The 24,966-nt window shown below is 28.4% G+C and overlaps 1 protein-coding gene across 1 annotated transcript in view; it reads right to left on the reverse strand.

Annotated features, from left to right (window-relative positions):
- Positions 1-22,872: 22,872 nt before the first annotated feature.
- ttn.2 (titin, tandem duplicate 2) overlaps positions 22,873-24,966 on the reverse strand; it is a 223,407-nt gene continuing 221,313 nt past the window's right edge. The window contains exons 252-253 of the mRNA XM_079277290.1: positions 24,664-24,948; positions 22,873-24,210 (exon numbers count right to left, since the gene is read on the reverse strand). Coding sequence (XP_079133416.1) covers positions 23,918-24,210; positions 24,664-24,948 — 578 coding nt within the window. The 3' untranslated portion in view covers positions 22,873-23,917. The remainder of the gene's footprint in view (positions 24,211-24,663; positions 24,949-24,966) is intronic.

Genomic DNA, 24,966 nt, shown 5'->3' on the forward strand with positions numbered 1-24,966 from the left:
CGACATACTATACTGAGACTACTTTTTTGGACATGCTATATTAAGACTTTTTACTTTTTTGGACATGCTATATTAAGACATTTTTTTACTTTTTTCGACATGCTATACTAAGACTACTTTTTTGGACATACTATACTAAGACTACTTTTTTTGGACATGCTATACTAAGACTTTTTTTTAACTTTTTTGGACATGCTATACTAAGACTTTTTTTTACTTTTTTTGACATGCTATACTAAGACTTTTTTTTACTTTTTTTGACATGCTATACTAAGACTTTTTTTTACTTTTTTTGACATGCTATACTAAGACTACTTTTTTCGACATGCTATATTAAGACTTTTTACTTTTTTCGACATGCTATATTAAGACTTTTTTTAAACTTTTTTGGACATGCTATATTAAGACATTTATTTACTTTTTTCGACATGCTATACTAAGACTACTTTTTTTGGACATGCTATACTAAGATTTTTTTTTACTTTTTTGGACATGCTATACTAAGACTTTTTTTTACTTTTTTGGACATGCTATACTAAGACTACTTTTTTCGACATGCTATATTAATACTTTTTACTTTTTTGGACATGCTATATTAAGACATTTTTTTACTTTTTTCGACATGCTATACTAAGACTACTTTTTTGGACATACTATACTAAGACTACTTTTTTTGGACATGCTATACTAAGACTTTTTTTAACTTTTTTGGACATGCTATACTAAGACTTTTTTTACTTTTTTTGACATGCTATACTAAGACTTTTTTTTACTTTTTTTGACATGCTATACTAAGACTTTTTTTTACTTTTTTTGACATGCTATACTAAGACTACTTTTTTCGACATGCTATATTAAGACTTTTTACTTTTTTCGACATGCTATATTAAGACTTTTTTTTAACTTTTTTGGACATGCTATATTAAGACATTTATTTACTTTTTTCGACATGCTATACTAAGACTACTTTTTTTGGACATGCTATACTAAGATTTTTTTTACTTTTTTTGACATGCTATACTAAGACTACTTTTTTGGACATACTATACTAAGACTACTTTTTTGGACATGCTATACTAAGACTTTTTTTACTTTTTTCGACATACTATACTGAGACTACTTTTTTCGACATGCTATATTAAGACTTTTTACTTTTTTGGACATGCTATATTAAGACATTTTTTTACTTTTTTCGACATGCTATACTAAGACTACTTTTTTGGACATACTATACTAAGACTTTTTTTTACTTTTTTGGACATGCTATACTAAGACTTTTTTTTACTTTTTTGGACATGCTATACTGAGACAACTTTTTTCGACATGCTATATTAATACTTTTTACTTTTTTGGACATGCTATATTAAGACATTTTTTTACTTTTTTCGACATGCTATACTAAGACTACTTTTTTGGACATACTATACTAAGACTACTTTTTTTGGACATGCTATACTAAGACTTTTTTTTACTTTTTTGGACATGCTATACTAAGACTACTTTTTTGGACATACTATACTAAGACTACTTTTTTGGACATACTATACTAAGACTACTTTTTTTGGACATGCTATACTAAGACTTTTTTTACTTTTTTGGACATGCTATACTAAGACTACTTTTTTCGACATGCTATATTAATACTTTTTACTTTTTTGGACATGCTATACTAAGACTACTTTTTTTGGACATGCTATATTAAGACCTTTTTTTTTACTTTTTTCGACATGCTATACTAAGACTACTTTTTTGGACATGCTATATTAAGACCTTTTTTTACTTTTTTCGACATGCTATACTAAGACTACTTTTTTCGACATGCTATATTAAGACTTTTTACTTTTTTCGACATGCTATATTAAGACTTTTTTAAAACTTTTTTGGACATGCTATATTAAGACCTTTTTTTACTTTTTTCGACATGCTATACTAAGACTACTTTTTTCGACATGCTATATTAAGACTTTTTACTTTTTTCGACATGCTATATTAAGACTTTTTTTTAACTTTTTTGGACATACTATATTAAGACATTTCTTTACTTTTTTCGACATGCTATACTAAGACTACTTTTTTTGGACATGCTATACTAAGATTTTTTTTTACTTTTTTTGACATGCTATACTAAGACTACTTTTTTGGACATACTATACTAAGACTACTTTTTTGGACATGCTATACTAAGACTTTTTTTACTTTTTTCGACATACTATACTGAGACTACTTTTTTCGACATGCTATATTAAGACTTTTTACTTTTTTGGACATGCTATACTAAGACATTTTTTTACTTTTTTGGACATGCTATACTAAGACTACTTTTTTGGACATACTATACTAAGACTTTTTTTTGCTTTTTTGGACATGCTATACTAAGACTTTTTTTTACTTTTTTGGACATGCTATACTGAGACTACTTTTTTCGACATGCTATATTAATACTTTTTACTTTTTTGGACATGCTATATTAAGACATTTTTTTACTTTTTTCGACATGCTATACTAAGACTACATTTTTGGACATACTACACTAAGACTACTTTTTTTGGACATGCTATACTAAGACTTTTTTTTACTTTTTTGGACATGCTATACTAAGACTACTTTTTTGGACATACTATACTAAGACTACTTTTTTGGACATACTATACTAAGACTACTTTTTTGGACATACTATACTAAGACTACTTTTTTTGGACATGCTATACTAAGACTTTTTTTACTTTTTTGGACATGCTATATTAATACTTTTTACTTTTTTCGACATGCTATACTAAGACTACTTTTTTGGACATGCTATATTAAGACCTTTTTTTACTTTTTTCGACATGCTATACTAAGACTACTTTTTTCGACATGCTATATTAAGACTTTTTACTTTTTTCGACATGCTATATTAAGACTTTTTTAAAACTTTTTTGGACATGCTATATTAAGACCTTTTTTTACTTTTTTCGACATGCTATACTAAGACTACTTTTTTCGACATGCTATATTAAGACTTTTTACTTTTTTCGACATGCTATATTAAGACTTTTTTAAACTTTTTTGGACATACTATATTAAGACATTTCTTTACTTTTTTCGACATGCTATACTAAGACTACTTTTTTTGGACATGCTATACTAAGATTTTTTTTACTTTTTTTGACATGCTATACTAAGACTACTTTTTTGGACATACTATACTAAGACTACTTTTTTGGACATGCTATACTAAGACTTTTTTTACTTTTTTCGACATACTATACTGAGACTACTTTTTTCGACATGCTATATTAAGACTTTTTACTTTTTTGGACATGCTATACTAAGACTACTTTTTTTGGACATGCTATATTAAGACATTTTTTTACTTTTTTGGACATGCTATACTAAGACTACTTTTTTGGACATACTATACTAAGACTTTTTTTTGCTTTTTTGGACATGCTATACTAAGACTTTTTTTTACTTTTTTGGACATGCTATACTGAGACTACTTTTTTCGACATGCTATATTAATACTTTTTACTTTTTTGGACATGCTATATTAAGACATTTTTTTACTTTTTTCGACATGCTATACTAAGACTACATTTTTGGACATACTATACTAAGACTACTTTTTTTGGACATGCTATACTAAGACTTTTTTTTACTTTTTTGGACATGCTATACTAAGACTACTTTTTTGGACATACTATACTAAGACTACTTTTTTGGACATACTATACTAAGACTACTTTTTTTGGACATGCTATACTAAGACTTTTTTTACTTTTTTGGACATGCTATACTAAGACTACTTTTTTCGACATGCTATATTAATACTTTTTACTTTTTTCGACATGCTATACTAAGACTACTTTTTTTGGACATGCTATATTAAGACCTTTTCTTTACTTTTTTCGACATGCTATACTAAGACTACTTTTTTGGACATACTATACTAAGACTTTTTTTTACTTTTTTGGACATGCTATACTAAGACTTTTTTTTACTTTTTTGGACATGCTATACTGAGACTACTTTTTTTGGACATGCTATACTAAGACTTTTTTTACTTTTTTGGACATGCTATACTAAGACTACTTTTTTCGACATGCTATATTAATACTTTTTACTTTTTTGGACATGCTATACTAAGACTACTTTTTTTGGACATGCTATATTAAGACCTTTTTTTTTACTTTTTTCGACATGCTATACTAAGACTACTTTTTTGGACATGCTATATTAAGACCTTTTTTTACTTTTTTCGATATGCTATACTAAGACTACTTTTTTTGGACATGCTATACTAAGACTTTTTTTTTTTTACTTTTTTTGACATTCTATACTAAGACTACTTTTTTGGACATGCTATACTAAGACTTTACTTTTTTCGACATGCTATATGAAGACTTTTTTTAAACTTTTTTCGACATGATATATGAAGACTTTTTAAAACTATTTTCAACATGCTATATTAAGACTTTTTTTTAATTTTTTGGACATGCTATACTAAGACTACTTTTTTGGACATACTATACTAAGACTACTTTTTTGGACATGCTATACTAAGACTTTTTTTACTTTTTTTCGACATACTATACTAAGACTACTTTTTTCGACATGCTATATTAAGACTTTTTACTTTTTTGGACATGCTATATTAAGACTTTTTTTTACTTTTTTCGACATGCTATATTAAGACTACTTTTTTGGACATACTATACTAAGACTTTTTTTTAACTTTTTTGGACATGCTATACTAAGACTTTTTTTTACTTTTTTTGACATGCTATACTAAGACTACTTTTTTCGACATGCTATATTAAGACTTTTTACTTTTTTCGACATGCTATATTAAGACTTTTTTTAAACTTTTTTGGACATGCTATATTAAGACATTTTTTTACTTTTTTCGACATGCTATACTAAGACTACTTTTTTTGGACATGCTATATTAAGATTTTTTTTACTTTTTTTGACATGCTATACTAAGACTACTTTTTTCGACATGCTATATTAATACTTTTTACTTTTTTGGACATGCTATATTAAGACATTTTTTTACTTTTTTCGACATGCTATACTAAGACTACTTTTTTGGACATACTATACTAAGACTACTTTTTTTGGACATGCTATACTAAGACTTTTTTAAACTTTTTTGGACATGCTATACTAAGACTTTTTTTACTTTTTTTGACATGCTATACTAAGACTTTTTTTTACTTTTTTTGACATGCTATACTAAGACTTTTTTTTACTTTTTTTGACATGCTATACTAAGACTACTTTTTTCGACATGCTATATTAAGACTTTTTACTTTTTTCGACATGCTATATTAAGACTTTTTTTAAACTTTTTTGGACATGCTATATTAAGACATTTATTTACTTTTTTCGACATGCTATACTAAGACTACTTTTTTTGGACATGCTATACTAAGATTTTTTTTACTTTTTTTGACATGCTATACTAAGACTACTTTTTTGGACATACTATACTAAGACTACTTTTTTGGACATGCTATACTAAGACTTTTTTTACTTTTTTCGACATACTATACTGAGACTACTTTTTTCGACATGCTATATTAAGACTTTTTACTTTTTTGGACATGCTATATTAAGACATTTTTTTACTTTTTTCGACATGCTATACTAAGACTACGTTTTTGGACATACTATACTAAGACTACTTTTTTTGGACATGCTATACTAAGACTTTTTTTTACTTTTTTGGACATGCTATACTGAGACAACTTTTTTCGACATGCTATATTAAGACTACTTTTTTTGGACATGCTATACTAAGACTTTTTTTTACTTTTTTGGACATGCTATACTGAGACAACTTTTTTCGACATGCTATATTAATACTTTTTACTTTTTTGGACATGCTATATTAAGACATTTTTTTACTTTTTTCGACATGCTATACTAAGACTACTTTTTTGGACATACTATACTAAGACTACTTTTTTTGGACATGCTATACTAAGACTTTTTTTTACTTTTTTCGACATGCTATACTAAGACTACTTTTTTGGACATACTATACTAAGACTACTTTTTTGGACATGCTATACTAAGACTTTACTTTTTTCGACATGCTATATGAAGACTTTTTTTAAACTTTTTTCGACATGATATATGAAGACTTTTTAAAACTATTTTCAACATGCTATATTAAGACTTTTTTTTAATTTTTTGGACATGCTATACTAAGACTACTTTTTTGGACATACTATACTAAGACTACTTTTTTGGACATGCTATACTAAGACTTTTTTTACTTTTTTTCGACATACTATACTAAGACTACTTTTTTCGACATGCTATATTAAGACTTTTTACTTTTTTGGACATGCTATATTAAGACTTTTTTTTACTTTTTTCGACATGCTATATTAAGACTACTTTTTTGGACATACTATACTAAGACTTTTTTTTAACTTTTTTGGACATGCTATACTAAGACTTTTTTTTACTTTTTTTGACATGCTATACTAAGACTACTTTTTTCGACATGCTATATTAAGACTTTTTACTTTTTTCGACATGCTATATTAAGACTTTTTTTAAACTTTTTTGGACATGCTATATTAAGACATTTTTTTACTTTTTTCGACATGCTATACTAAGACTACTTTTTTTGGACATGCTATATTAAGATTTTTTTTACTTTTTTTGACATGCTATACTAAGACTACTTTTTTCGACATGCTATATTAATACTTTTTACTTTTTTGGACATGCTATATTAAGACATTTTTTTACTTTTTTCGACATGCTATACTAAGACTACTTTTTTGGACATACTATACTAAGACTACTTTTTTTGGACATGCTATACTAAGACTTTTTTAAACTTTTTTGGACATGCTATACTAAGACTTTTTTTACTTTTTTTGACATGCTATACTAAGACTTTTTTTTACTTTTTTTGACATGCTATACTAAGACTTTTTTTTACTTTTTTTGACATGCTATACTAAGACTACTTTTTTCGACATGCTATATTAAGACTTTTTACTTTTTTCGACATGCTATATTAAGACTTTTTTTAAACTTTTTTGGACATGCTATATTAAGACATTTATTTACTTTTTTCGACATGCTATACTAAGACTACTTTTTTTGGACATGCTATACTAAGATTTTTTTTACTTTTTTTGACATGCTATACTAAGACTACTTTTTTGGACATACTATACTAAGACTACTTTTTTGGACATGCTATACTAAGACTTTTTTTACTTTTTTCGACATACTATACTGAGACTACTTTTTTCGACATGCTATATTAAGACTTTTTACTTTTTTGGACATGCTATATTAAGACATTTTTTTACTTTTTTCGACATGCTATACTAAGACTACGTTTTTGGACATACTATACTAAGACTACTTTTTTTGGACATGCTATACTAAGACTTTTTTTTACTTTTTTGGACATGCTATACTGAGACAACTTTTTTCGACATGCTATATTAAGACTACTTTTTTTGGACATGCTATACTAAGACTTTTTTTTACTTTTTTGGACATGCTATACTGAGACAACTTTTTTCGACATGCTATATTAATACTTTTTACTTTTTTGGACATGCTATATTAAGACATTTTTTTACTTTTTTCGACATGCTATACTAAGACTACTTTTTTGGACATACTATACTAAGACTACTTTTTTTGGACATGCTATACTAAGACTTTTTTTTACTTTTTTCGACATGCTATACTAAGACTACTTTTTTGGACATACTATACTAAGACTACTTTTTTGGACATACTATACTAAGACTACTTTTTTTGGACATGCTATACTAAGACTTTTTTTACTTTTTTGGACATGCTATACTAAGACTACTTTTTTCGACATGCTATATTAATACTTTTTACTTTTTTGGACATGCTATACTAAGACTACTTTTTTTGGACATGCTATATTAAGACCTTTTTTTTACTTTTTTCGACATGCTATACTAAGACTACTTTTTTGGACATGCTATATTAAGACCTTTTTTTACTTTTTTCGACATGCTATACTAAGACTACTTTTTTCGACATGCTATATTAAGACTTTTTACTTTTTTCGACATGCTATATTAAGACTTTTTTAAAACTTTTTTGGACATGCTATATTAAGACCTTTTTTTACTTTTTTCGACATGCTATACTAAGACTACTTTTTTCGACATGCTATATTAAGACTTTTTACTTTTTTCGACATGCTATATTAAGACTTTTTTTTAACTTTTTTGGACATACTATATTAAGACATTTCTTTACTTTTTTCGACATGCTATACTAAGACTACTTTTTTTGGACATGCTATACTAAGATTTTTTTTTACTTTTTTTGACATGCTATACTAAGACTACTTTTTTGGACATACTATACTAAGACTACTTTTTTGGACATGCTATACTAAGACTTTTTTTACTTTTTTCGACATACTATACTGAGACTACTTTTTTCGACATGCTATATTAAGACTTTTTACTTTTTTGGACATGCTATACTAAGACTACTTTTTTTGGACATGCTATATTAAGACATTTTTTTACTTTTTTGGACATGCTATACTAAGACTACTTTTTTGGACATACTAAACTAAGACTTTTTTTTGCTTTTTTGGACATGCTATACTAAGACTTTTTTTTACTTTTTTGGACATGCTATACTGAGACTACTTTTTTCGACATGCTATATTAATACTTTTTACTTTTTTGGACATGCTATATTAAGACATTTTTTTTACTTTTTTCGACATGCTATATTAAGACTTTTTACTTTTTTGGACATGCTATATTAAGACTTTTTTTTACTTTTTTCGACATGCTATATTAAGACTACTTTTTTGGACATACTATACTAAGACTTTTTTTTTAACTTTTTTGGACATGCTATACTAAGACTTTTTTTTACTTTTTTTGACATGCTATACTAAGACTACTTTTTTCGACATGCTATATTAAGACTTTTTACTTTTTTCGACATGCTATATTAAGACTTTTTTTAAACTTTTTTGGACATGCTATATTAAGACATTTTTTTACTTTTTTCGACATGCTATACTAAGACTACTTTTTTTGGACATGCTATATTAAGCTTTTTTTTACTTTTTTTGACATGCTATACTAAGACTTTTTTTTACTTTTTTTGACATGCTATACTAAGACTACTTTTTTCGACATGCTATATTAAGACTTTTTACTTTTTTCGACATGCTATATTAAGACTTTTTTTAAACTTTTTTGGACATGCTATATTAAGACATTTATTTACTTTTTTCGACATGCTATACTAAGACTACTTTTTTTGGACATGCTATACTAAGATTTTTTTTACTTTTTTTGACATGCTATACTAAGACTACTTTTTTGGACATACTATACTAAGACTACTTTTTTGGACATGCTATACTAAGACTTTTTTTACTTTTTTCGACATACTATACTGAGACTACTTTTTTCGACATGCTATATTAAGACTTTTTACTTTTTTGGACATGCTATATTAAGACATTTTTTTACTTTTTTCGACATGCTATACTAAGACTACGTTTTTGGACATACTATACTAAGACTTTTTTTTACTTTTTTGGACATGCTATACTAAGACTTTTTTTTACTTTTTTGGACATGCTATACTGAGACAACTTTTTTCGACATGCTATATTAATACTTTTTACTTTTTTGGACATGCTATATTAAGACATTTTTTTACTTTTTTCGACATGCTATACTAAGACTACTTTTTTGGACATACTATACTAAGACTACTTTTTTTGGACATGCTATACTAAGACTTTTTTTTACTTTTTTCGACATGCTATACTAAGACTACTTTTTTGGACATACTATACTAAGACTACTTTTTTGGACATACTATACTAAGACTACTTTTTTTGGACATGCTATACTAAGACTTTTTTTTACTTTTTTGGACATGCTATACTAAGACTACTTTTTTCGACATGCTATATTAATACTTTTTACTTTTTTGGACATGCTATACTAAGACTACTTTTTTTGGACATGCTATATTAAGACCTTTTTTTTACTTTTTTCGACATGCTATACTAAGACTACTTTTTTGGACATGCTATATTAAGACCTTTTTTTACTTTTTTCGACATGCTATACTAAGACTACTTTTTTCGACATGCTATATTAAGACTTTTTACTTTTTTCGACATGCTATATTAAGACTTTTTTAAAACTTTTTTGGACATGCTATATTAAGACCTTTTTTTACTTTTTTCGACATGCTATACTAAGACTACTTTTTTCGACATGCTATATTAAGACTTTTTACTTTTTTCGACATGCTATATTAAGACTTTTTTTTAACTTTTTTGGACATACTATATTAAGACATTTCTTTACTTTTTTCGACATGCTATACTAAGACTACTTTTTTTGGACATGCTATACTAAGATTTTTTTTTACTTTTTTTGACATGCTATACTAAGACTACTTTTTTGGACATACTATACTAAGACTACTTTTTTGGACATGCTATACTAAGACTTTTTTTACTTTTTTCGACATACTATACTGAGACTACTTTTTTCGACATGCTATATTAAGACTTTTTACTTTTTTGGACATGCTATACTAAGACTACTTTTTTTGGACATGCTATATTAAGACATTTTTTTACTTTTTTGGACATGCTATACTAAGACTACTTTTTTGGACATACTATACTAAGACTTTTTTTTGCTTTTTTGGACATGCTATACTAAGACTTTTTTTTACTTTTTTGGACATGCTATACTGAGACTACTTTTTTCGACATGCTATATTAATACTTTTTACTTTTTTGGACATGCTATATTAAGACATTTTTTTTACTTTTTTCGACATGCTATACTAAGACTACATTTTTGGACATACTACACTAAGACTACTTTTTTTGGACATGCTATACTAAGACTTTTTTTTACTTTTTTGGACATGCTATACTAAGACTACTTTTTTGGACATACTATACTAAGACTACTTTTTTGGACATACTATACTAAGACTACTTTTTTGGACATACTATACTAAGACTACTTTTTTTGGACATGCTATACTAAGACTTTTTTTACTTTTTTGGACATGCTATATTAATACTTTTTACTTTTTTCGACATGCTATACTAAGACTACTTTTTTGGACATGCTATATTAAGACCTTTTTTTACTTTTTTCGACATGCTATACTAAGACTACTTTTTTCGACATGCTATATTAAGACTTTTTACTTTTTTCGACATGCTATATTAAGACTTTTTTAAAACTTTTTTGGACATGCTATATTAAGACCTTTTTTTACTTTTTTCGACATGCTATACTAAGACTACTTTTTTCGACATGCTATATTAAGACTTTTTACTTTTTTCGACATGCTATATTAAGACTTTTTTAAACTTTTTTGGACATACTATATTAAGACATTTCTTTACTTTTTTCGACATGCTATACTAAGACTACTTTTTTTGGACATGCTATACTAAGATTTTTTTTACTTTTTTTGACATGCTATACTAAGACTACTTTTTTGGACATACTATACTAAGACTACTTTTTTGGACATGCTATACTAAGACTTTTTTTACTTTTTTCGACATACTATACTGAGACTACTTTTTTCGACATGCTATATTAAGACTTTTTACTTTTTTGGACATGCTATACTAAGACTACTTTTTTTGGACATGCTATATTAAGACATTTTTTTACTTTTTTGGACATGCTATACTAAGACTACTTTTTTGGACATACTATACTAAGACTTTTTTTTGCTTTTTTGGACATGCTATACTAAGACTTTTTTTTACTTTTTTGGACATGCTATACTGAGACTACTTTTTTCGACATGCTATATTAATACTTTTTACTTTTTTGGACATGCTATATTAAGACATTTTTTTACTTTTTTCGACATGCTATACTAAGACTACATTTTTGGACATACTATACTAAGACTACTTTTTTTGGACATGCTATACTAAGACTTTTTTTTACTTTTTTGGACATGCTATACTAAGACTACTTTTTTGGACATACTATACTAAGACTACTTTTTTGGACATACTATACTAAGACTACTTTTTTTGGACATGCTATACTAAGACTTTTTTTACTTTTTTGGACATGCTATACTAAGACTACTTTTTTCGACATGCTATATTAATACTTTTTACTTTTTTCGACATGCTATACTAAGACTACTTTTTTTGGACATGCTATATTAAGACCTTTTCTTTACTTTTTTCGACATGCTATACTAAGACTACTTTTTTGGACATACTATACTAAGACTTTTTTTTACTTTTTTGGACATGCTATACTAAGACTTTTTTTTACTTTTTTGGACATGCTATACTGAGACTACTTTTTTTGGACATGCTATACTAAGACTTTTTTTACTTTTTTGGACATGCTATACTAAGACTACTTTTTTCGACATGCTATATTAATACTTTTTACTTTTTTGGACATGCTATACTAAGACTACTTTTTTTGGACATGCTATATTAAGACCTTTTTTTTACTTTTTTCGACATGCTATACTAAGACTACTTTTTTGGACATGCTATATTAAGACCTTTTTTTACTTTTTTCGATATGCTATACTAAGACTACTTTTTTTGGACATGCTATACTAAGACTTTTTTTTTACTTTTTTTGACATTCTATACTAAGACTACTTTTTTGGACATGCTATACTAAGACTTTACTTTTTTCGACATGCTATATGAAGACTTTTTTTAAACTTTTTTCGACATGATATATGAAGACTTTTTAAAACTATTTTCAACATGCTATATTAAGACTTTTTTTTAATTTTTTGGACATGCTATACTAAGACTACTTTTTTGGACATACTATACTAAGACTACTTTTTTGGACATGCTATACTAAGACTTTTTTTACTTTTTTCGACATACTATACTAAGACTACTTTTTTCGACATGCTATATTAAGACTTTTTACTTTTTTGGACATGCTATATTAAGACTTTTTTTTACTTTTTTCGACATGCTATATTAAGACTACTTTTTTGGACATACTATACTAAGACTTTTTTTTAACTTTTTTGGACATGCTATACTAAGACTTTTTTTTACTTTTTTTGACATGCTATACTAAGACTACTTTTTTCGACATGCTATATTAAGACTTTTTACTTTTTTCGACATGCTATATTAAGACTTTTTTAAAACTTTTTTGGACATGCTATATTAAGACATTTTTTTACTTTTTTCGACATGCTATACTAAGACTACTTTTTTTGGACATGCTATATTAAGATTTTTTTTACTTTTTTTGACATGCTATACTAAGACTACTTTTTTGGACATACTATACTAAGACTACTTTTTTGGACATGCTATACTAAGACTTTTTTTACTTTTTTCGACATACTATACTGAGACTACTTTTTTGGACATGCTATATTAAGACTTTTTACTTTTTTGGACATGCTATATTAAGACATTTTTTTACTTTTTTCGACATGCTATACTAAGACTACTTTTTTCGACATACTATACTAAGACTTTTTTTTACTTTTTTGGACATGCTATACTAAGACTTTTTTTTACTTTTTTGGACATGCTATACTAAGACTACTTTTTTCGACATGCTATATTAATACTTTTTACTTTTTTGGACATGCTATATTAAGACATTTTTTTACTTTTTTCGACATGCTATACTAAGACTACTTTTTTGGACATACTATACTAAGACTACTTTTTTTGGACATGCTATACTAAGACTTTTTTTAACTTTTTTGGACATGCTATACTAAGACTTTTTTTACTTTTTTTGACATGCTATACTAAGACTTTTTTTTACTTTTTTTGACATGCTATACTAAGACTTTTTTTTACTTTTTTTGACATGCTATACTAAGACTACTTTTTTCGACATGCTATATTAAGACTTTTTACTTTTTTCGACATGCTATATTAAGACTTTTTTAAAACTTTTTTGGACATGCTATATTAAGACATTTTTTTACTTTTTTCGACATGCTATACTAAGACTACTTTTTTTGGACATGCTATATTAAGATTTTTTTTACTTTTTTTGACATGCTATACTAAGACTACTTTTTTGGACATACTATACTAAGACTACTTTTTTGGACATGCTATACTAAGACTTTTTTTACTTTTTTCGACATACTATACTGAGACTACTTTTTTGGACATGCTATATTAAGACTTTTTACTTTTTTGGACATGCTATATTAAGACATTTTTTTACTTTTTTCGACATGCTATACTAAGACTACTTTTTTCGACATACTATACTAAGACTTTTTTTTACTTTTTTGGACATGCTATACTAAGACTTTTTTTTACTTTTTTGGACATGCTATACTAAGACTACTTTTTTCGACATGCTATATTAATACTTTTTACTTTTTTGGACATGCTATATTAAGACATTTTTTTACTTTTTTCGACATGCTATACTAAGACTACTTTTTTGGACATACTATACTAAGACTACTTTTTTTGGACATGCTATACTAAGACTTTTTTTAACTTTTTTGGACATGCTATACTAAGACTTTTTTTACTTTTTTTGACATGCTATACTAAGACTTTTTTTTACTTTTTTTGACATGCTATACTAAGACTTTTTTTTACTTTTTTTGACATGCTATACTAAGACTACTTTTTTCGACATGCTATATTAAGACTTTTTACTTTTTTCGACATGCTATATTAAGACTTTTTTTAAACTTTATTGGACATGCTATATTAAGACATTTATTTACTTTTTTCGACATGCTATACTAAGACTACTTTTTTTGGACATGCTATACTAAGATTTTTTTTACTTTTTTTGACATGCTATACTAAGACTACTTTTTTGGACATACTATACTAAGACTACTTTTTTGGACATGCTATACTAAGACTTTTTTTACTTTTTTCGACATACTATACTGAGACTACTTTTTTCGACATGCTATATTAAGACTTTTTACTTTTTTGGACATGCTATATTAAGACATTTTTTTACTTTTTTCGACATGCTATACTAAGACTACTTTTTTGGACATACTATACTAAGACTTTTTTTTACTTTTTTGGACATGCTATACTAAGACTTTTTTTTTACTTTTTTGGACATGCTATACTGAGACAACTTTTTTCGACATGCTATATTAATACTTTTTACTTTTTTGGACATGCTATACTAAGACTACTTTTTTTGGACATGCTATATTAAGACCTTTTTTTTACTTTTTTCGACATGCTATACTAAGACTACTTTTTTGGACATGCTATATTAAGACCTTTTTTTACTTTTTTCGACATGCTATACTAAGACTACTTTTTTCGACATGCTATATTAAGACTTTTTACTTTTTTCGACATGCTATATTAAGACTTTTTTAAAACTTTTTTGGACATGCTATATTAAGACCTTTTTTTACTTTTTTCGACATGCTATACTAAGACTACTTTTTTCGACATGCTATATTAAGACTTTTTACTTTTTTCGACATGCTATATTAAGACTTTTTTAAAACTTTTTTGGACATACTATATTAAGACATTTCTTTACTTTTTTCGACATGCTATACTAAGACTACTTTTTTTGGACATGCTATACTAAGATTTTTTTTACTTTTTTTGACATGCTATACTAAGACTACTTTTTTGGACATACTATACTAAGACTACTTTTTTGGACATGCTATACTAAGACTTTTTTTACTTTTTTCGACATACTATACTGAGACTACTTTTTTGGACATACTATACTAAGACTACTTTTTTTGGACATGCTATACTAAGACTTTTTTTTACTTTTTTGGACATGCTATACTAAGACTACTTTTTTGGACATACTATACTAAGACTACTTTTTTGGACATACTATACTAAGACTACTTTTTTTGGACATGCTATATTAAGACTTTTTACTTTTTTTGACATGCTATACTAAGACTACTTTTTTCGACATGCTATATTAAGACTTTTTACTTTTTTCGACATGCTATATTAAGACTTTTTTTAAACTTTATTGGACATGCTATATTAAGACATTTATTTACTTTTTTCGACATGCTATACTAAGACTACTTTTTTTGGACATGCTATACTAAGATTTTTTTTACTTTTTTTGACATGCTATACTAAGACTACTTTTTTGGACATACTATACTAAGACTACTTTTTTGGACATGCTATACTAAGACTTTTTTTACTTTTTTCGACATACTATACTGAGACTACTTTTTTCGACATGCTATATTAAGACTTTTTACTTTTTTGGACATGCTATATTAAGACATTTTTTTACTTTTTTCGACATGCTATACTAAGACTACTTTTTTGGACATACTATACTAAGACTTTTTTTTACTTTTTTGGACATGCTATACTAAGACTTTTTTTTTACTTTTTTGGACATGCTATACTGAGACAACTTTTTTCGACATGCTATATTAATACTTTTTACTTTTTTGGACATGCTATATTAAGACATTTTTTTACTTTTTTTCGACATGCTATACTAAGACTACTTTTTTGGACATACTATACTAAGACTACTTTTTTTGGACATGCTATACTAAGACTTTTTTTTACTTTTTTGGACATGCTATACTAAGACTACTTTTTTGGACATACTATACTAAGACTACTTTTTTGGACATACTATACTAAGACTACTTTTTTTGGACATGCTATACTAAGACTTTTTTTTACTTTTTTGGACATGCTATACTAAGACTACTTTTTTCGACATGCTATATTAATACTTTTTACTTTTTTGGACATGCTATACTAAGACTACTTTTTTTGGACATGCTATATTAAGACCTTTTTTTTTACTTTTTTCGACATGCTATACTAAGACTACTTTTTTGGACATGCTATATTAAGACCTTTTTTTACTTTTTTCGACATGCTATACTAAGACTACTTTTTTCGACATGCTATATTAAGACTTTTTACTTTTTTCGACATGCTATATTAAGACTTTTTTAAAACTTTTTTGGACATGCTATATTAAGACCTTTTTTTACTTTTTTCGACATGCTATACTAAGACTACTTTTTTTGGACATGCTATACTAAGATTTTTTTTACTTTTTTTGACATGCTATACTAAGACTACTTTTTTGGACATACTATACTAAGACTACTTTTTTGGACATGCTATACTAAGACTTTTTTTACTTTTTTCGACATACTATACTGAGACTACTTTTTTGGACATACTATACTAAGACTACTTTTTTTGGACATGCTATACTAAGACTTTTTTTTACTTTTTTGGACATGCTATACTAAGACTACTTTTTTGGACATACTATACTAAGACTACTTTTTTGGACATACTATACTAAGACTACTTTTTTTGGACATGCTATATTAAGACTTTTTACTTTTTTGGACATGCTATACTAAGACTACTTTTTTTGGACATGCTATATTAAGACATTTTTTTACTTTTTTGGACATGCTATACTAAGACTACTTTTTTGGACATACTATACTAAGACTTTTTTTTGCTTTTTTGGACATGCTATACTAAGACTTTTTTTTACTTTTTTGGACATGCTATACTGAGACTACTTTTTTCGACATGCTATATTAATACTTTTTACTTTTTTGGACATGCTATATTAAGACATTTTTTTACTTTTTTCGACATGCTATACTAAGACTACGTTTTTGGACATACTATACTAAGACTACTTTTTTTGGACATGCTATACTAAGACTTTTTTTTACTTTTTTGGACATGCTATACTAAGACTACTTTTTTGGACATACTATACTAAGACTACTTTTTTGGACATACTATACTAAGACTACTTTTTTTGGACATGCTATACTAAGACTTTTTTTACTTTTTTGGACATGCTATACTAAGACTACTTTTTTCGACATGCTATATTAATACTTTTTACTTTTTTGGACATGCTATACTAAGACTACTTTTTTTGGACATGCTATATTAAGACCTTTTCTTTACTTTTTTCGACATGCTATACTAAGACTACTTTTTTGGACATACTATACTAAGACTTTTTTTTACTTTTTTGGACATGCTATACTAAGACTTTTTTTTACTTTTTTGGACATGCTATACTGAGACTACTTTTTTCGACATGCTATATTAATACTTTTTACTTTTTTGGACATGCTATATTAAGACATTTTTTTACTTTTTTCGACATGCTATACTAAGACTACTTTTTTGGACATACTATACTAAGACTACTTTTTTGGACATACTATACTAAGACTACTTTTTTTGGACATGCTATACTAAGACTTTTTTTACTTTTTTGGACATGCTATACTAAGACTACTTTTTTCGACATGCTATATTAATACTTTTTACTTTTTTGGACATGCTATACTAAGACTACTTTTTTTGGACATGCTATATTAAGACCTTTTTTTACTTTTTTCGACATGCTATACTAAGACTACTTTTTTGGACATGCTATATTAAGACCTTTTTTTACTTTTTTCGATATGCTATACTAAGACTACTTTTTTTGGACATGCTATACTAAGACTTTTTTTTACTTTTTTTGACATGCTATACTAAGACTACTTTTTTGGACATGCTATACTAAGACTTTACTTTTTTTGACATACTATACTAAGACTTTTTACTTTTATTGACATATACTAAGACTTTTTTTTTCGACATGCTATACTAAGACTTCTTACTTTTTTCGACATGCTATATGAAGACTTTTTTAAAACTTTTTTCGACATGCTATATTAAGACTTTTTACTTTTTTGGACATGCTATACTAAGACTTTACTTTTTTCGACATGCTGTACTAAGACTTTTTTTACTTTTTTTGACATACTATACTAAGACTTTTTACTTTTATTGACATATACTAAGACTTTTTTTTTCGACATGCTATACTAAGACTTCTTACTTTTTTCGACATGCTATATGAAGACTTTTTTTAAACTTTTTTCGACATGCTATATTAAGACTTTTTTTTACTTTTTTGGACATGCTATACTAAGACTTTTTACTTTTTTCGACATGATATATGAAGACTTTTTTTAAACTTTTTTCGACATGCTATATTAAGACTTTTTTTACTTTTGTCGACATGCTATACTAAGACTTTTTTACTTTTTTCGACATACTATACTAAGACTTAACTTTTTTCGACATGCTATACTAAGACTACTTCTTTCGACATGCTATACTAAGACTTCTTTTTTCGACATGCTATACTAAGACTTTTTTTTACTTTTTTGGACATGCTATACTAAGAATTTTTTTAACTTTTTTCGACATGCTATTCTAAGACTTTTTTTGGACATGCTATATTAAGACATTTTTTTACTTTTTTGGACATGCTATACTAAGACTACTTTTTTGGACATACTATACTAAGACTTTTTTTTGCTTTTTTGGACATGCTATACTAAGACTTTTTTTTACTTTTTTGGACATGCTATACTGAGACTACTTTTTTCGACATGCTATATTAATACTTTTTACTTTTTTGGACATGCTATATTAAGACATTTTTTTACTTTTTTCGACATGCTATACTAAGACTACGTTTTTGGACATACTATACTAAGACTACTTTTTTTGGACATGCTATACTAAGACTTTTTTTTACTTTTTTGGACATGCTATACTAAGACTACTTTTTTGGACATACTATACTAAGACTACTTTTTTGGACATACTATACTAAGACTACTTTTTTTGGACATGCTATACTAAGACTTTTTTTACTTTTTTGGACATGCTATACTAAGACTACTTTTTTCGACATGCTATATTAATACTTTTTACTTTTTTGGACATGCTATACTAAGACTACTTTTTTTGGACATGCTATATTAAGACCTTTTCTTTACTTTTTTCGACATGCTATACTAAGACTACTTTTTTGGACATACTATACTAAGACTTTTTTTTACTTTTTTGGACATGCTATACTAAGACTTTTTTTTACTTTTTTGGACATGCTATACTGAGACTACTTTTTTCGACATGCTATATTAATACTTTTTACTTTTTTGGACATGCTATATTAAGACATTTTTTTACTTTTTTCGACATGCTATACTAAGACTACTTTTTTGGACATACTATACTAAGACTACTTTTTTGGACATACTATACTAAGACTACTTTTTTTGGACATGCTATACTAAGACTTTTTTTACTTTTTTGGACATGCTATACTAAGACTACTTTTTTCGACATGCTATATTAATACTTTTTACTTTTTTGGACATGCTATACTAAGACTACTTTTTTTGGACATGCTATATTAAGACCTTTTTTTTACTTTTTTCGACATGCTATACTAAGACTACTTTTTTGGACATGCTATATTAAGACCTTTTTTTACTTTTTTCGATATGCTATACTAAGACTACTTTTTTTGGACATGCTATACTAAGACTTTTTTTTACTTTTTTTGACATGCTATACTAAGACTACTTTTTTGGACATGCTATACTAAGACTTTACTTTTTTTGACATACTATACTAAGACTTTTTACTTTTATTGACATATACTAAGACTTTTTTTTTCGACATGCTATACTAAGACTTCTTACTTTTTTCGACATGCTATATGAAGACTTTTTTTAAACTTTTTTCGACATGCTATATTAAGACTTTTTACTTTTTTGGACATGCTATACTAAGACTTTACTTTTTTCGACATGCTGTACTAAGACTTTTTTTTACTTTTTTTGACATACTATACTAAGACTTTTTACTTTTATTGACATATACTAAGACTTTTTTTTTCGACATGCTATACTAAGACTTCTTACTTTTTTCGACATGCTATATGAAGACTTTTTTAAAACTTTTTTCGACATGCTATATTAAGACTTTTTTTTACTTTTTTGGACATGCTATACTAAGACTTTTTACTTTTTTCGACATGATATATGAAGACTTTTTTTAAACTTTTTTCGACATGCTATATTAAGACTTTTTTTTACTTTTGTCGACATGCTATACTAAGACTTTTTTACTTTTTTCGACATACTATACTAAGACTTAACTTTTTTCGACATGCTATACTAAGACTACTTCTTTCGACATGCTATACTAAGACTTCTTTTTTCGACATGCTATACTAAGACTTTTTTTTACTTTTTTGGACATGCTATACTAAGACTACTTTTTTGGACATACTATACTAAGACTACTTTTTTGGACATACTATACTAAGACTACTTTTTTTGGACATGCTATACTAAGACTTTTTTTTACTTTTTTGGACATGCTATACTAAGACTACTTTTTTCGACATGCTATATTAATACTTTTTACTTTTTTGGACATGCTATACTAAGACCTTTTTTTACTTTTTTCGACATGCTATACTAAGACTACTTTTTTTGGACATGCTATACTAAGACTTTACTTTTTTCGACATGCTGTACTAAGACTTTTTTTTACTTTTTTTGACATACTATACTAAGACTTTTTACTTTTATTGACATATACTAAGACTTTTTTTTTCGACATGCTATACTAAGACTTCTTACTTTTTTCGACATGCTATATGAAGACTTTTTTAAAACTTTTTTCGACATGCTATATTAAGACTTTTTTTTACTTTTTTGGACATGCTATACTAAGACTTTTTACTTTTTTCGACATGATATATGAAGACTTTTTTTAAACTTTTTTCGACATGCTATATTAAGACTTTTTTTTACTTTTGTCGACATGCTATACTAAGACTTTTTTACTTTTTTCGACATACTATACTAAGACTTAACTTTTTTCGACATGCTATACTAAGACTACTTCTTTCGACATGCTATACTAAGACTTCTTTTTTCGACATGCTATACTAAGACTTTTTTTTACTTTTTTGGACATGCTATACTAAGACTACTTTTTTGGACATACTATACTAAGACTACTTTTTTGGACATACTATACTAAGACTACTTTTTTTGGACATGCTATACTAAGACTTTTTTTTACTTTTTTGGACATGCTATACTAAGACTACTTTTTTCGACATGCTATATTAATACTTTTTACTTTTTTGGACATGCTATACTAAGACCTTTTTTTACTTTTTTCGACATGCTATACTAAGACTACTTTTTTTGGACATGCTATACTAAGACTTTTTTTTACTTTTTTTGACATGCTATACTAAGACTACTTTTTTGGACATGCTATATTAAGACTTTACTTTTTTGGACATGCTATACTAAGACTTTACTTTTTTCGACATGCTGTACTAAGACTTTTTTTTACTTTTTTTGACATACTATACTAAGACTTTTTACTTTTATTGACATATACTAAGACTTTTTTTTTCGACATGCTATACTAAGACTTCTTACTTTTTTGGACATGCTATATGAAGACTTTTTTAAAACTTTTTTCGACATGCTATATTAAGACTTTTTTTTACTTTTTTGGACATGCTATACTAAGACTTTTTACTTTTTTCGACATGATATATGAAGACTTTTTTTTAACTTTTTTCGACATGCTATATTAAGACTTTTTTTACTTTTGTCGACATGCTATACTAAGACTTTTTTACTTTTTTCGACATACTATACTAAGACTTAACTTTTTTGGACATGCTATACTAAGACTACTTCTTTCGACATACTATACTAAGACTTAACTTTTTTGGACATGCTATACTAAGACTTCTTTTTTCGACATGCTATACTAAGACTTTTTTTTACTTTTTTGGACATGCTATACTAAGAATTTTTTAAACTTTTTTCGACATGCTATTCTAAGACTTTTTTTGGACATGCTAAAATTAGATTTTTTTGACATATTTTCCAAATAAAATAGAAGCACAAAAAAATGAACAAACAAAAAACCACAGCAGAGACGACCTGTAGTGCTGATAATCATGCTTTATTAAATCAATAATTGGAGAAAAACTCAAGGAGGCTGCGAAACGCTAACAACTCTAATTTCAATCAAAGCAAAGTGCTGAGCGCCACGCGACACCGCCACGTCACTCCATCCTCGTTTAGACGCGGTGGTTGGTTTTCGGCTGCCTGGCGGCGCCCAGCTTGACTGACTCCTAAAATCTAAACACACAAACACTCTGCAGACCTCCGAGAGAAAGCTCTGCTTCTGCAAAACAAGCAAAACAAGGACGGACTCTTATTTTTCCCGTGATTTGCCGGGTCGATGGTGCGACTGAAGAGCCCGAGCGAGCAGGTCGGTTTGCCAGAAGCAGAGCACAAAAGAAGAACAAAAAGAAACACTTGTGCTCAGGGAGTGCAGGCCGCTCGCACTGTGAGCGTGTCATTGAAATGGCGGTACGACGTAATCAGTCAGAGCGCGAGGTCCGGTCGTCCTGCTTACATGAGGGTAGATGCAAACAGCACTCGGGATCTCACGCTCGTGTTACAAAGCGACAGCACCGCGGTGCCGTCGAAGTTCTGTCTCCGATTGAGTTAACGTCAACAGGGAGCCTCTCTACCTGTTGAGGCGATCTTTAGACTTCAACGTAATGTTGAGGCACAATGTTTAGTTTCTCCGTTTAACAGGGTATTCGTTCCTCGTGGAACTTTCTCCTGTTTAAACATTTTTAGTTTAATTTTAGTTTCAGTTAATATTATTGTCATAAATAACAATGCATACATTTCCCATAACCGTTAAATTCGGCTATATACATTATGTACATGTGTCACAGAAAAATGGATCAAAAATCCTAAGTCATAGTTATCCAATATGGCACATTTTATAACAACGTTAGACTCTGAGTCTAGTTTGGCATAAATGAATGTCAAGATTGGTACAAAAATAGTTCATATTTACAAGAACAGAAATCCAGATCTTTGTCACGTAGATTATTTCGCTCGATTAATAAATAAAAAGGCATGGAAGGAGGGAAAAGGGGAAGTTTGGATATTAGTTTTGTTTTCGTTTCTACGCTGATCGAATACTAATGTGAACAGTCGCCGTGTCGGATCCGAGCTCGTTGGACAGCTTCAGGGTGTAAGTCCCAGCGTCTTCCTCCTTCACCCCGGTGATGATGAGAGTTGTCAGGTCTTCCGAGGTATCGATGTGGAAGCGTCCGCCGGCCGTCACCTCGATGGTTCTGCCGCTGCGGGACCACTGGATGTGTTTGGCGTCGCCGGAAAAGGCGCAGGTGACGGTCAGGACTTTGCCCGGCTCGATGCTGATGTCCTCCGGCAGAGCCTCGATCCTGGGAGCAGAACCTGGAGACCACAGTGCAAGTAGATCAGTGCACACAGAGTTTTTAAAATAAGATTTAAGAGGCCACTAGGGGGATGGGTATCGGTAGGACCTTATCAAGACTGCTTATCGGTTATTTTTGATTCTATTGTGAGAAAAAAAGATCAACATTGATTTGTTATTCTTGTATTAACCAGGCGGCACCGGTTCCTGTTTAGAACCGGGTTGGCCACAGTATTTGACAACAGAGAATAAGGAATGCAGAAGAGCATTTCGATTTTTTAAATCCGGCTAATAAAAACGCGTTGCTAAATTAACTTGTGTGTGTTCTGCATTGGAAGTTTATGGTTTGTAGCTATTCATTTAAAAAATAAGTGCCATTTTGCTGCCTCTGAATATTAAAGTGGAAATGACAAAGCTACTTCTAAAAGACCACAAAAGAACAACTATTTAACAGATTTCATTCCCGATCTTACCGATTGCTCTGAACGAGGATCCCTCCATGTGGGAGGAACTGCCAGAGCTCATGGCGTACGTCTCAGACGCCATGGAGGACATGCTGGACATGGACATGGTCTCAAGCTTCATCTCAGCTGCCATGCTACTGATGGAGCTGGACTCCATCATGGAGGACATCATGGCGTGCTGGGCGGAGGAGGAGGAGAAGGAGGACGACTCCTCCATCACGTGCATTTCCGTCTTCTTCATCATGGACGAGCTCATGGATGAAGAAGACTCCTTGTGACTCATCATCATCGATCCTGACGCTACGGATGGAA

Source organism: Melanostigma gelatinosum (genome assembly GCF_949748355.1).
Source record: "Melanostigma gelatinosum genome assembly, chromosome: 10".
In the NCBI taxonomy this organism is placed as follows: domain Eukaryota; kingdom Metazoa; phylum Chordata; class Actinopteri; order Perciformes; family Zoarcidae; genus Melanostigma; species Melanostigma gelatinosum.